The following is a 13,166-nucleotide window of genomic DNA, read 5'->3' on the forward strand; positions in this document are numbered from 1 at the left end:
AACTTTGGATCTGGATACAATGTGGCAACATGAATTCACTTCAAACTCTCAAGAACATGCAGTTTTCAACTCACACCAGCAGCCCTTAGAGTAGAGTATCCCTTTTATCAGTAGTTGTTTGTCTAACTGTCAGTGGATTTCTTACTAAAACATCCCTGAAGGCAGCCCGATGTAGAAACAAACTTTGATCCGTGTTTGTGGACACATCCGTACGCGATTCCTCTGCAGATAAAGCCGAATGAAGGACAGCTGTCAGACCCAGACGTGCTTTGAATAGCAACTTGTCTGTCCCTCTTGTCACATCTTTGACTATACAGTACACAAGGCGGGACCACAGACAGGTCATCCACATCCCCCACTTATGTGCTGCTCCTCAGCTCTGCTTAAATATTGCCTTGGTCTGACCTTCACATAGAAATAGACAAACCTTTGCAAAGTATCAAACTAATAGTCGAGGGAGGATCACGCGGACATTGATAAGTGAACACCACTGGGAAAATGAGGACGATACAATTAGAAAGCTTATCTGTACAACAGAACACAGTCTTACATAGGATTTATCATGCACGGGGTCTCTTGTCACTGAAAACTGATGACAGGTACCATTTTATTCCCACTGCACCTACAAATCTGACACTGCCCACTCCGCCTCCCCGCAACCCCCACTGATAATGTTGTTTGCCAGAGAGTGAGCCAAAGAGGGGTGAAAGAGTGAAAAGAGAAAGGGAGGTCAAAGCCAAAGACGCGAGGGAGACAAATGGTTGCGTAAAAAAGAATGAAGCTGCAACAAGGTCAGCATTTCTGTCTCTGTCCAGCCTGCAGAGTGTGAGTGCGAGTACTCGCATTCACTACCTCTTCAGGACCCTTTCTGGCATAGACACTGACCTTGTCAGGACCAGCTGAACCTCATTTCTGGTTCAGGTAAGGTGGTCCGAATGAATAGAAGTCAATGCAGTGTCTTGAGACCAATAGCTGCACAAACTTGTCCACGTTCATAAGAGAATTAGAGGGGGATTGGATTACTGCAATAAAGCCTGCATGTCAATCTGTAAGCTTTCACCTTTTCCCCCCTTCAGCACTATCCTTCCGTCAACATTAAGACTTCAATTTCTGTTCCTGAGCCGACCCTCAGCCGAGGCATTACATGGATTTTACTTTTCAAAGTCTTACACTTGTGTCTTTTATCAGCAAAGCTGGCTGTGATGACAAACCCTATGAGATGCTCCATCCCTGAGGGAGAGAGCAACAATGGTACAACACTGAAACATGTCGAGCCAATAAGCCAAAAGACCCTGTGTATCCACCTGCTGCCAGCTGGAAGCATATGTCGGTGTATGAGGTCGAGGTATTAGCCGTGTTTTGGAGGTCTAAATCTGTAAGACAGTTATATTATGGGGATTTGTCCATCTCACTGGGGTAAACACCAAGTCTCCATAATGTGAATCACTACATTAAAAAAGGTCATAATATGATTTAAGGTTAGGAAAACATAGGAGGTTGGGCAATTTATGCTTAGGTAAGTTTTCAAGAACACGTTAATCAATGTAATGTCCCCTGAAGTTAAAGCTGTATGTGTGTGCTAAAAGAAAGAATCCTCTGACAATAAAGTTTTTGAAGATTTGAAGGGCACTGCACACATTATCGATATATAGATAAAATATAAATAAATAACTCCATGAAAGAAAACCACCGGGTCCATGAGTGAGACGCAAAATGCTCTCACCAGTAGCTACAGTATATTAGAGAGTTCTGCTGTCACATATGTGCATTAAACACAAAAATCACTCGTACCTGGAGGAGCCAGTGACCACCTGGAGTCTCTGCCTCTGTCTTTCTTCAGGCATCATGTTAAACTAAATGAACCTCATCTTCACTGCTCGCTTATATAAAGAGCACAGATGTTATCAATCTTCTCATTTAGTTTCAGGCAAGAACTATTCCTTGAAAATTACAAATTGAAAAAAAGAATACTACACCAAATAGATGTCAACGAAAGTGACAAGAGAACAAAGATTGATTACTTGTATGTAATGGAGGTGCTGATCCACAGTAAATTACATTGAAAGAGTAAATTTAACACTAATTCTGATTAGGAACAAATAGACTCTGTGTACAATTGAACTCTTTTATTGTCATTAAAAGTAAAATAAATGAATTACTATTCCACAGCTCATTTGGCCCTAATCCTGTTAAATTGCTGCACTTCGACCGATCATGACACTTAATACCAGTAACTTAACATAGAAGACAATATGAACTAAGGACAACGACGGTGACCAAGATCAGAAAAGACAGTGATGCAGTGTAACAGGTGTTATATAATAGACTGAGACGTTACCATGAAATAGGGGTCGTGTAAGTTATCATGCCTCTCCATCATTCACAAAATAAAAACAGTAAACGATCGATTGAGGGAGTCTTAAATGATTAACCTCCACATTGAAAAGTGAATTAAAAAAAACACCATGTGGGGACTGCGTGTTGAGTGTCATTTGGTTTCATCATCCCTCCACGTGGGTCCATTTAAGATCAAATATTTTCCTCATCACTATGGGATGTTTAATGAGCATACACACACACACACACACACACACACACAGTGACTGGTCGCTTGCCTTCAAGGTTACACTGGAGTTCTTCTTTCTCTCACAAGACATTTGCATCAAATGCACCAGCAAACAGCTGCCAATTAAACAGCCTCTCTGTGAATACACTGTGCACACACGACACTGCCAATTAGAATTTTGGGTGATTTTTTATAACAACAGAATGAAATCACATACATTCCGCTATACCTCAGTGGAGGGAAGAAGAAGTGGAGGAAGAGGATGGAGGTTTTAGGCGTAGAGAAAACAACAAATAATAGCTTTTGTTTTAAGGAGCAAGGATTGAATTAGGCAAGAGGGAGCAGTGCAGAGACAGGAGGGAATGTTTTGTGCCAGGAACAAGGCTTTCAGGATTACCTCTGTCTTGCTGCTACAAGGGCAGAAATAGTGGCTGGGCTAGATGAAGCCTGACATACTGAGCAGACTCACTGCATGCGGTTCACATAACACAAAACACAAAGCAGTGCACACATGCAGTGTGTGATAACTTACCTGTGTCTACAAAACGAAGATCTTGTTCAAATCATGATTGTTCCTAATTTGACTCCGATGTCTTTTACTACATAGAAGAATTTTTAATAAGGGAATTGTCAGCATGAGGGGGAGAGGACCTTTAAAGCTGGAGCAAACTACTGCAGGATGACTTTGCACATGCTCATACATAAAAGAAGGCACAAATAATCGTTTTCATCCTGCTATCTTGTATAAACACACACACACACACACACACACACACACACAGATAAATCCATACAATACAACGTGCAAACACACACAGGCACAGCATGATGATAATTTTCTCCATGCAGCAGCACAAAATTGAACTATTCATTATTGTCAACCTTGAAAACAACCTAGTGCAGGCTTGGTAATGGGGATTTATTAACCGCCACAGCCACTAGATGGCACCATCTTCCCTTTCATTTCCAATTTAGCTTCCCATTCCTCAGCTGATTCACAGACCAAATACTTGCACATCAAATACTAAGATGTGATTTCATTTTTACCAAACCAAATTAATCAGGGACAAAACTCATCTATTAGAAGCCTAACTATTTGCTCCGAGGTGCATTCATTACAGCCTTGAAATATGCCGCCTACTTGTGTTGCATTTTTCAAAAACATCACCTTGTCTTCTTGGATCTGGAACAAATGGACTCTTGTGGGCTCCTATCAATCAACCAATCAATCAGAAGCACTCAGCTTGTGGGAGGCTGGCTGCATCCAGCATGCCTTTGGTCACACAGTCAATACAGTGACCTTCAAGAAAACAAAAGACTTGCACAATGTATTCAGGTGCAGTGGACATCAAAGCCAAAGCTATGTACACTGCAAGAAAGATAGCTTGACACTCTAGGCGCAAAGACGTTCAAATAGATATTTAGAATATATTCAATTTGAAAAGTTTTGCAAGGAATTACATAATTGGTTTTATATAATAGGTGTTATGTAGGTGACATTATGTGTAGATAAATGTGAAAGAGGTTATATGAGTTTGTATTAAGTGCATAAATAATCTTTTTGGTCAAATGTTGCATCCACTACAAGCCATGTTGTTGTGTTTAAAGGAAGATTCTTCAGTGTTCAAGCAGACTTGTTGAGAGGAAAACTGAGACAGAAAAGTTGGTGCCAATGACCATCATTGCTTCTTGCCAGCTCTCTTGGCACATTTGTTGTTCTGCTGGCTGGCAGCAGAGGTGGGGGTGATTTTTCTCAAACCGCATGCGGGGCCTCCCCCGGAGCTTGTTCCTCCTCTTGTTCTTTTTTCTCGGCTTCCATCTCGCGGCTGCAAAATGCCTCATAAGCGCCGAGCAGAGTCTCATAGCGCTGCCGTTGGGCTGCCTGAAGACAAAGAGAAAGACATTGCAGAACCATGTTCACCCGACTAAAAAGCACTTCATTTCGCTGCGACAGTCAAAAGCTCCTCACAATTACTGTTTACAACAATGCCAGTAACCACAAAATTCTGTCCCTTCTGTGACTGACCTGTATGTCCTCCCATGTCTCCAGCTGCTGTCTCATGAGCTCCTTCCTGTTGAGCTCCTGCTGTTTCTGCTGTTCCAGTATAATGTCTCCGACCAAACGGTAGCTCTGGATCTTTTCTAAGCGCTCCCTTTGCCGGATCTCCTCCAGCTGTGAGTCCATCACCACTGGCACATCCTTTTGGCGTCTATGAGCATACACAAGGACTTGATACAATGTCGATTATATACTGCATGTCATTATTTATGCCGTTTACTTTTTTGGGGGGAAAATGCGACACAAGAAAGAATATTTTGAGAATGAAATTATCTCAAACTCCTCTACACCTTATCAAGTTCCACCAGGTTGCAGATTTTACACTCTATTCTCCGAGACATCCGACAATATTGACACAGGCAGAGCAAATAAAAATGGAAATGTGCTAGATAAATACAGACACAGGCAGAGGAAATGACACACAGTCCGACGCCTTATCTCATATTCCAAGTTGTATATCTAAAATTGATATCTGTGGAATCTATTTGGTTTTGCCGATGCCCACAGTGCCCAGGTATTTCCCCATTAAGATTGTGCAACTAAAATGTCATTTATTTGTGTCCATGTCTGTATTCAAAGACACACAAAAGATAGGGGGAGAGACAGAAACAACACACTGTAACAGCACTTAGTCACTCAGTGCGTGTGCATTTCAGAAATAACTCACACACACAAAGGAAGTGAGAGATTTCTGTATTTCCTGTGAGCTGACCTTAATGAAGAGGGGAGGACAGGAGAGGTGACGAAGAGAGTACATCTGGGTAATCAACACTGTCATGTTCAAACTTTATCACCACGTGTAGCCATGTGTGTGCAAACGCATGACTCCGGGTGTGTGATTGTGCACGACTGTGAACCTATAATGTGCCTTTGTCAGAGGTGTTTTACAGACTAATCACACTCAGAATAGCACTGCCCCTCTCTCGCTCTCTCTGCTTGAATAGCAGGTCACAGCACAGGCAGCCATTAGCAGCAGGACACGGACGCATACGCCGCGGCATGAAAACACACGAGAAACTGCACAGAAGGAGAGGATGAAGAGGTGACGGGGAGAGGAGCACATCTCATTGAAGCGACAAGCTCATTGAGGTCCCGGAATAGATCTCTAATTAACAGACCCACATATCACCTCATTTATCATGGAGAGGGAGAGGACGGAGGGAGGGGACTGGGAGACTCTTCCCTTTCAAACACACAGCGACTAAAGTCCAACGCTGGCACACAGTAGGGTGCTTTTGACTCCATCATAGTCAAGAATTTGATGAATATTCTTTTGACGGTCTGTCGAACTCTTACTGCTCTGAGTGACATTTCTAAATGGGGTCCACTTCTACAAAGGGACAGATATAATTCAAAGCAGTTGGCTGTGACAGTCGGCCATGAAGCACAACATCCAAACAGAGTAACCTAAGACAACAATGGCAACAGTTTTATTTTAAATGTGAAAGTTTCAGTTTATAATAAAATATGACTTATAACCTGTGAATACATGAGCAAGAAGTGATAATAAGCAGATATTTCTCACACATATTTTCCATAGCCATTGCCGAGCTATTACTTGGGGATTATATGCAAAATTAAGATTATTATATAGTTTAAATATAAAGATAAAATGGTATTACCATCATTTAAGCTTCCCATAAAATAATTAGTCATAATATTATCATATTTTGACTTTATTTTTTGAATGCTTTTCACAACATTGCGCCAATTTACATAATACAGCACAGTGCAAAAGTCTCATTGACATTTGGATTGAGAGTGGGTTTTATAGATTAGTAAACTGTTAATGAGTTTGACCCATGTGTATGTAACGCTCAAACACGTCTTCTAATAAACCTGAGCTTTTTCACAGCAGATTATTGTCGACATTAAATAGTAGGTCAAACACAGCTTTTTACCAGTAACATTAATTAGGATTCCACTACAGGTTTAAGAGAGCCGGGGGTCAGGTTGTTGTTCAAGTGTAACTAAATACTTGACACTTAAGTCTGTAGAAGCTGTTTGTTTTTTTCTTAAAATTTGTTATCCTACCACTGCATACACATTTCCTGCATTTTCCGGATACGTTCTAATAAGATGATAATAAGTACACTGTATGGTCATTATAGCATTGCTACAACAACAAATCTAATGATGGTCTATGACTTTTGACCAGCGCTATACTATTATGTCTATAAATTACATAAAGTACGTCACTATCCTTGGAAGTTATTGTCCATTCAGGGCAGGGAGTGTAAAGTGTTTGTAATACTGCTGTTCACAGCGCCAATGGGAGCAAATGTCACTAATGCATGAAATCTCCAGCACTATCCATTGCACATAGTGCATGAACCAATCTACTGATGGGGTTAGGGGGTGCTGGTATGTCCACCAACATAGAAACATGTACACACATGTACTGGGGCACAAGAAACGCCAGAGTGAAGTGCATTGGGGTCTTTCAGCTAAGGCTTATTTCAGACTCAAAAGTTAGAAGAGCGGCGTGATTCAACAACTACTGTACGTTAGGCAACTGGACCGCACACTGCATATAACCCACTGGCCTTCAATAAGGGGGAGGGGGGGGGAGACATTGCCCCTAAGAAAAAAAACATGATGATGAGTCCATCTCAGCTGTTTATGTATCATTATCTTTCTATGCCCTCTCGGCACAGTAACAAATTGTCTCCTGGAACAGGATGAGCCAGTGTCTGTTACAGAGGAATGCATATACAGCCACAGAGGTGCAACATACTGAATGTGAGAATTCAGTAGTGTACAATTATAAGGCCACGTAACTTGTGATGCATGTGAATTGTATTTATTATGATTCCCGAGGTAAAGACTGAAAAAGAGAACAGAGGAAGATAAGAAAGAGGCTAAGAAAGAAGTAAAGCACCTGATCAAGTGTGTGAAGTCCATGTTTAGAAAGATGGGGGCGTGATCAGTCAGTTTCTGATTGGATGTAGACGTGTCAGGACCAGATGTGGACGCAGCTGTTAAGAGACCAATTATTAAAATGCTCATCATCGTGGTGCATGTGACATTCAGTGGGTTCAGAGTGAGCTTAGTACCTTGTTCGCTGGTTTCTGCACTTCCTTGTTGTTGGATTTGGTTAAGAAACTGAAGACGAGACTGTAGAGCCTAAAAATGTGGAGGAAAAAGAAGAGAAACGGGGCCTAATGTATATCAAAGAAAACTTAAGATTTCTGGGCTAAAAACACATCTAAATCAGACTTCACATTTTGACAGGAGATAGAATATAAAGGTAAAGATGTTAAAAAAAGATGTTACCTTGGCACTGCGACCTGGCTCAGCGATTTCCCAAGCATTTTTAATGGATATAATCTCCTCCACTCTCTCCCTGTCCTTCTTCACCTCGATGCTCTCCGCTTTACTCTTGTCACTGACCACACGCAGCGTCCAGTGTGGCTTAGTCAGGTCAAGGCTCTGCACATACATATAAATAGAGAACTCACAAAATACATAATGCACATGTTTACAAACACCAACGTGCCAGCTGAAGGTCACTTCACCACATTATAATATGAGTCTGTCTCTTTCAAGGTGCAGTTCAGATAGTCTGGTTCAGTCACTCAGGATTACATTATATGTCCCGTTCAGCTGTGTTGCCCTTCTTATAAAATAAGTGGTCGGTTTGTTTTATTCAGATATCACCATGTCCTCTAACTTCAACCATGGTAGTTGAAAAAATGATGAAAAAATATTCAAAATGGAAATTTATTGAAGGTGCCTGGAACCCTGCACTTCAAATTTCATTGCACTCAACAGTGTGGGTTCACTTTCATGTCTAGTGCATTAGCACAGTAAAAGGGCACTTACTACACGGATCAGCCATGTGTCAAAAACCTGCGCTTCCAGATACTAAACCAACACCATGACCCCGACGATCATAGAAAACACATTATATTGTTTGATAAGTGTCTCTTATTATCAAGTCAGGGATTCTGTTCACGTCAAACGACAGCAGACTAAATTGGATATGTAAATGCTGACCCACCAAATTATACAACTGATGTCAATGTCCTTATTTGGGTTTAGAAGGGAATTTGTGAAGAGGAGTTACAATGTGCTCCACTGAAGTGCCTCAACAGCCTCTACTAAGAAAAGGTCAATATTACTATTTGTCATTTTCACTGCAAGTTTAATTAAACAGCTAACGCTCGATTATTATGCTTTTTGTTGTGTGTCACAGTAAGGTTGTGGTGATGTTTTTACCTTTTCCTGTCTGGAGCCAGATTTGGACACTGCAGCTGGTTTCTCCTTCTCCTTGTCCTTGTCACCTTCACCTTTGCGGTTGCTTTTGGGTGGACCAGCAGTGGATGATGGCTTCGAATCCTCCAACTTGTGCACTAGTTTTTTGCAAACCAAAATCTTCATCATCTACAAAAATACGTCGTATACATATCTGATAACTACTGGTATTATGATACTAAACATGAGATGTGAGAAGCATAAGATTATGATCATTATTCCATTAAAAAAAGGAGACCTTTAGTACTCTGTACTGTATTTACAAGAATGATACCATTAACATCTGGAAGTGGCATTTAGTGTGAAAATATAGCTTTTTGTATTTGTGTAAAATCGTCTGTTGTCAGTTGTTACGTTTAATTATAGTGTGAAAGACATAAACACCTCCTTAGTCAATTCACATCACATTCATTGGTGCACATCCACCTTCAGAGTGAGCCTCAGTCAGCCGTGTAATCTGTTCTCGACATAGGTAAAACTCAGGTGGAGCACGAGTGTGCTGTGTGACTGCTTGTGTGCTAGATGGCACTGTTGCACTTTGTAGCTGGAAATAATAATAACAGCTCAGATGAAGCACACTGGGTCTCTCCTCCCTGACACAGAGATGCATAATAAGCTGAAACCCTGTCCTTCTTTGGTCCACGCACATCTTATCTGAATCTTTACAGAAATTCAGTGTTTTAAGCGGGATCTAAATATCAATGCGTGTTGTGTTACTTTTAAGCTGATAAGCATCGTGGAAAATGACAATGGCAAAAAAAAGATACCGCTCTCTGAATTCCATTAAACACCGTTTGGATACTAACATTGTGTTTTTATTATGGGTAAAGTGTATGGGGAATGAAAACTACTTAGACAACTGTGCATGTACACCGCTACTGCTGGTTTCAGAGCATTGCATGTAGTGATTGTGTGCATCCATGTAGCATGTAGGGAGCATGATCAAGGAGGCGGCCTCACCACTGAGACAGAGAGTTAAACTGGGTGAAATTAATTCACTTTCCTGCTGAGATATTTCCCAGGGCACTGGGGAGCAAGAGCCAACTTCATTTGACTTCCCATTGACCCACTTTCCCAAGCTCATCGGAAAACCACCAAAGACACATGTGGACACTGGGTCGTACATACAGTCACGGACAAACCAGAGCATATGTTTGCACAAAACCACAACATGTACTGTATCTATGAACTGGAAACGCATGCAAGTGAGAACACACGCAAACACACAGCATAACTAAGCATTATGCATGACCTTTGCTGTAACAAACATTAGAAGGTCTCTTATTATGTAGTCAAAATGCAATATTACAATATCTAGCTTCTTAATTCAGAAATACTTGCCACAAACACACAGATACACACTCTCACTCATACACAAATAAGCACACACACTGACAAACACACCCATCAACATCCTCATTATCTGCAGATTTCATGCCATGTAAACTGGTAAATATGCAGACTACCGTCAGTGGCAACAGAGAGAAGAGATTTCAGTGACAGTGAGCTGGCCTTTCACCTCAGACAGTCATGCAGATTGTTACCCATGCAGCACCTTTGTCCACATTTTTGTCCATATTTTTTTTGTAAAGGAGCTTTGGCACATTTTTAAGCCGCTGATTTTCCAATTGATCTCATTTGTGCAGCACGATTGAAGGCAGAGGAGCAGAGTTGGTGGCAGAGGACAGGATTACTGCCTCAGCCAACGACCAGTGGGCACAACAAATCACACACTCTGATCTGTGAAAGCAGCTGTATTCATTTAGCTTTCATTAGGCTTGTGATTACAGACCCCTGACTAGCGGAAGCAAAGAACAAACAGCATCTGCCTTGGCCCCTGACATTGCTGAATAAAGATCCGCCACATTTCACACTGAAGACAAAAATAAGCAACGTAAAAACAAACATGAGGAGAATGTTGGACAGTTAATTCAGAGCCAAATGCTCCAAAGCTGAAAACCTTTGAATGAAAAATGTAATTATTTAATGACTGATTATAGGGCTATTTGGAGATATGAGCTTGTTTAGATTTTCATCTGGATGCTCATATCAAGATTTATGATTTTACCTCTCATTTCATTTTTCTCCATGTCTCGGAGTGTGTGGACAAAATCCAGCTGAGATCCATTCAACTTCCAGCTCTTATACAGCACCTCTGCCTGCACCACGTACTTATGGTCCTGTGAAACACAGACAGACAAAGTCAGCGTACAACTTATGACAAAATTAAGTGCACACAGTAAAAAAATAAGATGTACAACACCTTAAGACTGTGAGCATATAACTGTGAATGCTGATGAGACACAGAATTTAAAAGAGCACCACACTTTGTTTTGTGTTATCTCTGCTCTTCTCTTTTTGACACAAGCTCATGTTTGTCAAGGCAGAAAAAGCAAAAGGGCTTATTAGCCAAGATTTTTTGAGAGGCGGCAACTCCCACAATCCTCACACCGAACAGAAACAACAGAATCCAGACAACTTCTTAAGGTGATACTCAAACTAATCGAGCCAAACACATCACAAATTATTGTTATTTTTTAACTTTACCTAATGTACGTATATATTTATAGTTTCAACAGAGCAGAAAATGTGTATGTTATCGTGTATAGTGTGTTGCACTATAGGAGGCTTCAACATTAATCCATCATTACTGAGCATCAATATGTCTGCTGTGTGTCCCTGTGGTGCAAGTCTTGATCAATGTTCTTAGTCCTGATTGATTTCTGTTTATTCTCGCCTGCTGCTGATCAGTGAGATCCAACATGATCCGTCTCTATTACTATTGACGCCACTACTTTGTTGTTGCTTCACACTTACGATTCGATACACATACCACGCATTAGCCAAACCAAACCTTCTAGTCTGTAGCAAAAGGTCTACTGAAGGAGAGCTAAAACTGTTCTCCACACGTATGACTTGTATTATTAAAAGCCATCAAGCCACGTTTTTGTGTGTGTGTGCGTGTGTCTGTAAATGATGATGGTGTCCGTCTGCAACATACTTTGGCATTAAATAAATAAATGACAACAGGTTAGGTATACAGCCTTCAGACAAAAAGAGTGACTCATAAATCATGTACACATTACTGTTCCCTGACAAGTCAGACAGTAACAACAAAACCACCCCTCTGGTTGCTGCTGCTCTCTTGCAAATATTGTTTGTGTGAGAATGTGCACGTGGGGGTGTGCATGCCTGCAATTAAGGCGTTGTGTGCATTGTGTAGTGAAAAATTGATATGAAAACAGGCAGACAATAAAGTGGCTGAGAAAGAAAGAGACATTTTTTTTGTGAATACACACAAGTGAGATCAGTTTAGCATTTGAACAAAAACAGATAGCACACAGACAGTTGTCAGTGATACCATAGACTTTGTGGGAGGAGACTGCTGCTGCTGGTCAGACAAGGAGTCTGATTTCCCAGAATTTTGTAGGGAAGTGCCTCCCACCTTTACTCCATTGCTCTGGTTTGTGTATCCATTCTGCTTCTGGCTCATCTCATCTGTGTAACTAAATGCTGTAACATGAGGAGAGATATTAAACAAAGACCATATCTGGGAAAAAAAAAGAGGAGTGGTCAGCAATATGTCCCTTTGTAACTAAAGGCATGAACAGAAAAGCAGGCTACACAGGTTTTGAAGAGCTATTCAAGAGGTCTCCGAGATTTCATTCTCCACCCCAATACTATGGAAATGTTTAATGGAAAAGTGTGCACAAGAGGTGTCTCCCCATTACTCCACTCGTCCTCCACCCATGCTTTGTTTACAGTATGAACTTAAAGCCAAATAAAGCACAAACAAATGCAATGCACATTTTAAATAATATTAACAATAATAACACTAATCAAAAAATGGATATCTAACCCTATATCTAATATAGATAGATATCTATCTAATAATTTGAGAATAGTACAACAGTTACATTGGGTTAAAATGGTGTTTGTGATGGCATGATGACATGCTTTACATCATGACTTGCTGACACACAGATACAGAAATCAGACTGTTGAATCTTCTGCCATAAAGCTTTTAATTATTTTTAATTATAATTTAATAATTTTTTAAAATTATTCATTTGCTGAAACTACTGGGTGCTCACCTTTATTGGCCAGAAAACAGAACACAGGAATCACGACATGGCCTTTCCCAGTGTTGCTGACCACCTTCTTTTCCTGGTCAAGTATTGACAGACTTATCAGTACATCTGACGTCGAAGTCTGAAACTGAATTGTTCCTTGGACGTCTGTTGTTACCTGGACAAAGTAACTATAAAAAAAATGCTTTAACAT

At 40.7% G+C, this 13,166-nt stretch overlaps 1 protein-coding gene across 1 annotated transcript in view; it reads right to left on the minus strand.

Moving 5' to 3' along the window:
* Positions 1 to 2,111: 2,111 nt before the first annotated feature.
* adgb (androglobin) overlaps positions 2,112 to 13,166 on the minus strand; it is a 32,141-nt gene continuing 21,086 nt past the window's right edge. Inside the window, 10 exon segments of the mRNA XM_044049289.1 lie at positions 2,112 to 4,322; positions 4,325 to 4,448; positions 4,593 to 4,776; positions 7,507 to 7,603; positions 7,682 to 7,751; positions 7,902 to 8,057; positions 8,847 to 8,980; positions 10,951 to 11,062; positions 12,244 to 12,395; positions 12,977 to 13,143. Coding sequence (XP_043905224.1) covers positions 4,246 to 4,322; positions 4,325 to 4,448; positions 4,593 to 4,776; positions 7,507 to 7,603; positions 7,682 to 7,751; positions 7,902 to 8,057; positions 8,847 to 8,980; positions 10,951 to 11,062; positions 12,244 to 12,395; positions 12,977 to 13,143 — 1,273 coding nt within the window. The 3' untranslated portion in view covers positions 2,112 to 4,245.

Source organism: Solea senegalensis, linkage group LG17, assembly GCF_019176455.1.
Source record: "Solea senegalensis isolate Sse05_10M linkage group LG17, IFAPA_SoseM_1, whole genome shotgun sequence".
Lineage (NCBI taxonomy): Eukaryota > Metazoa > Chordata > Actinopteri > Pleuronectiformes > Soleidae > Solea > Solea senegalensis.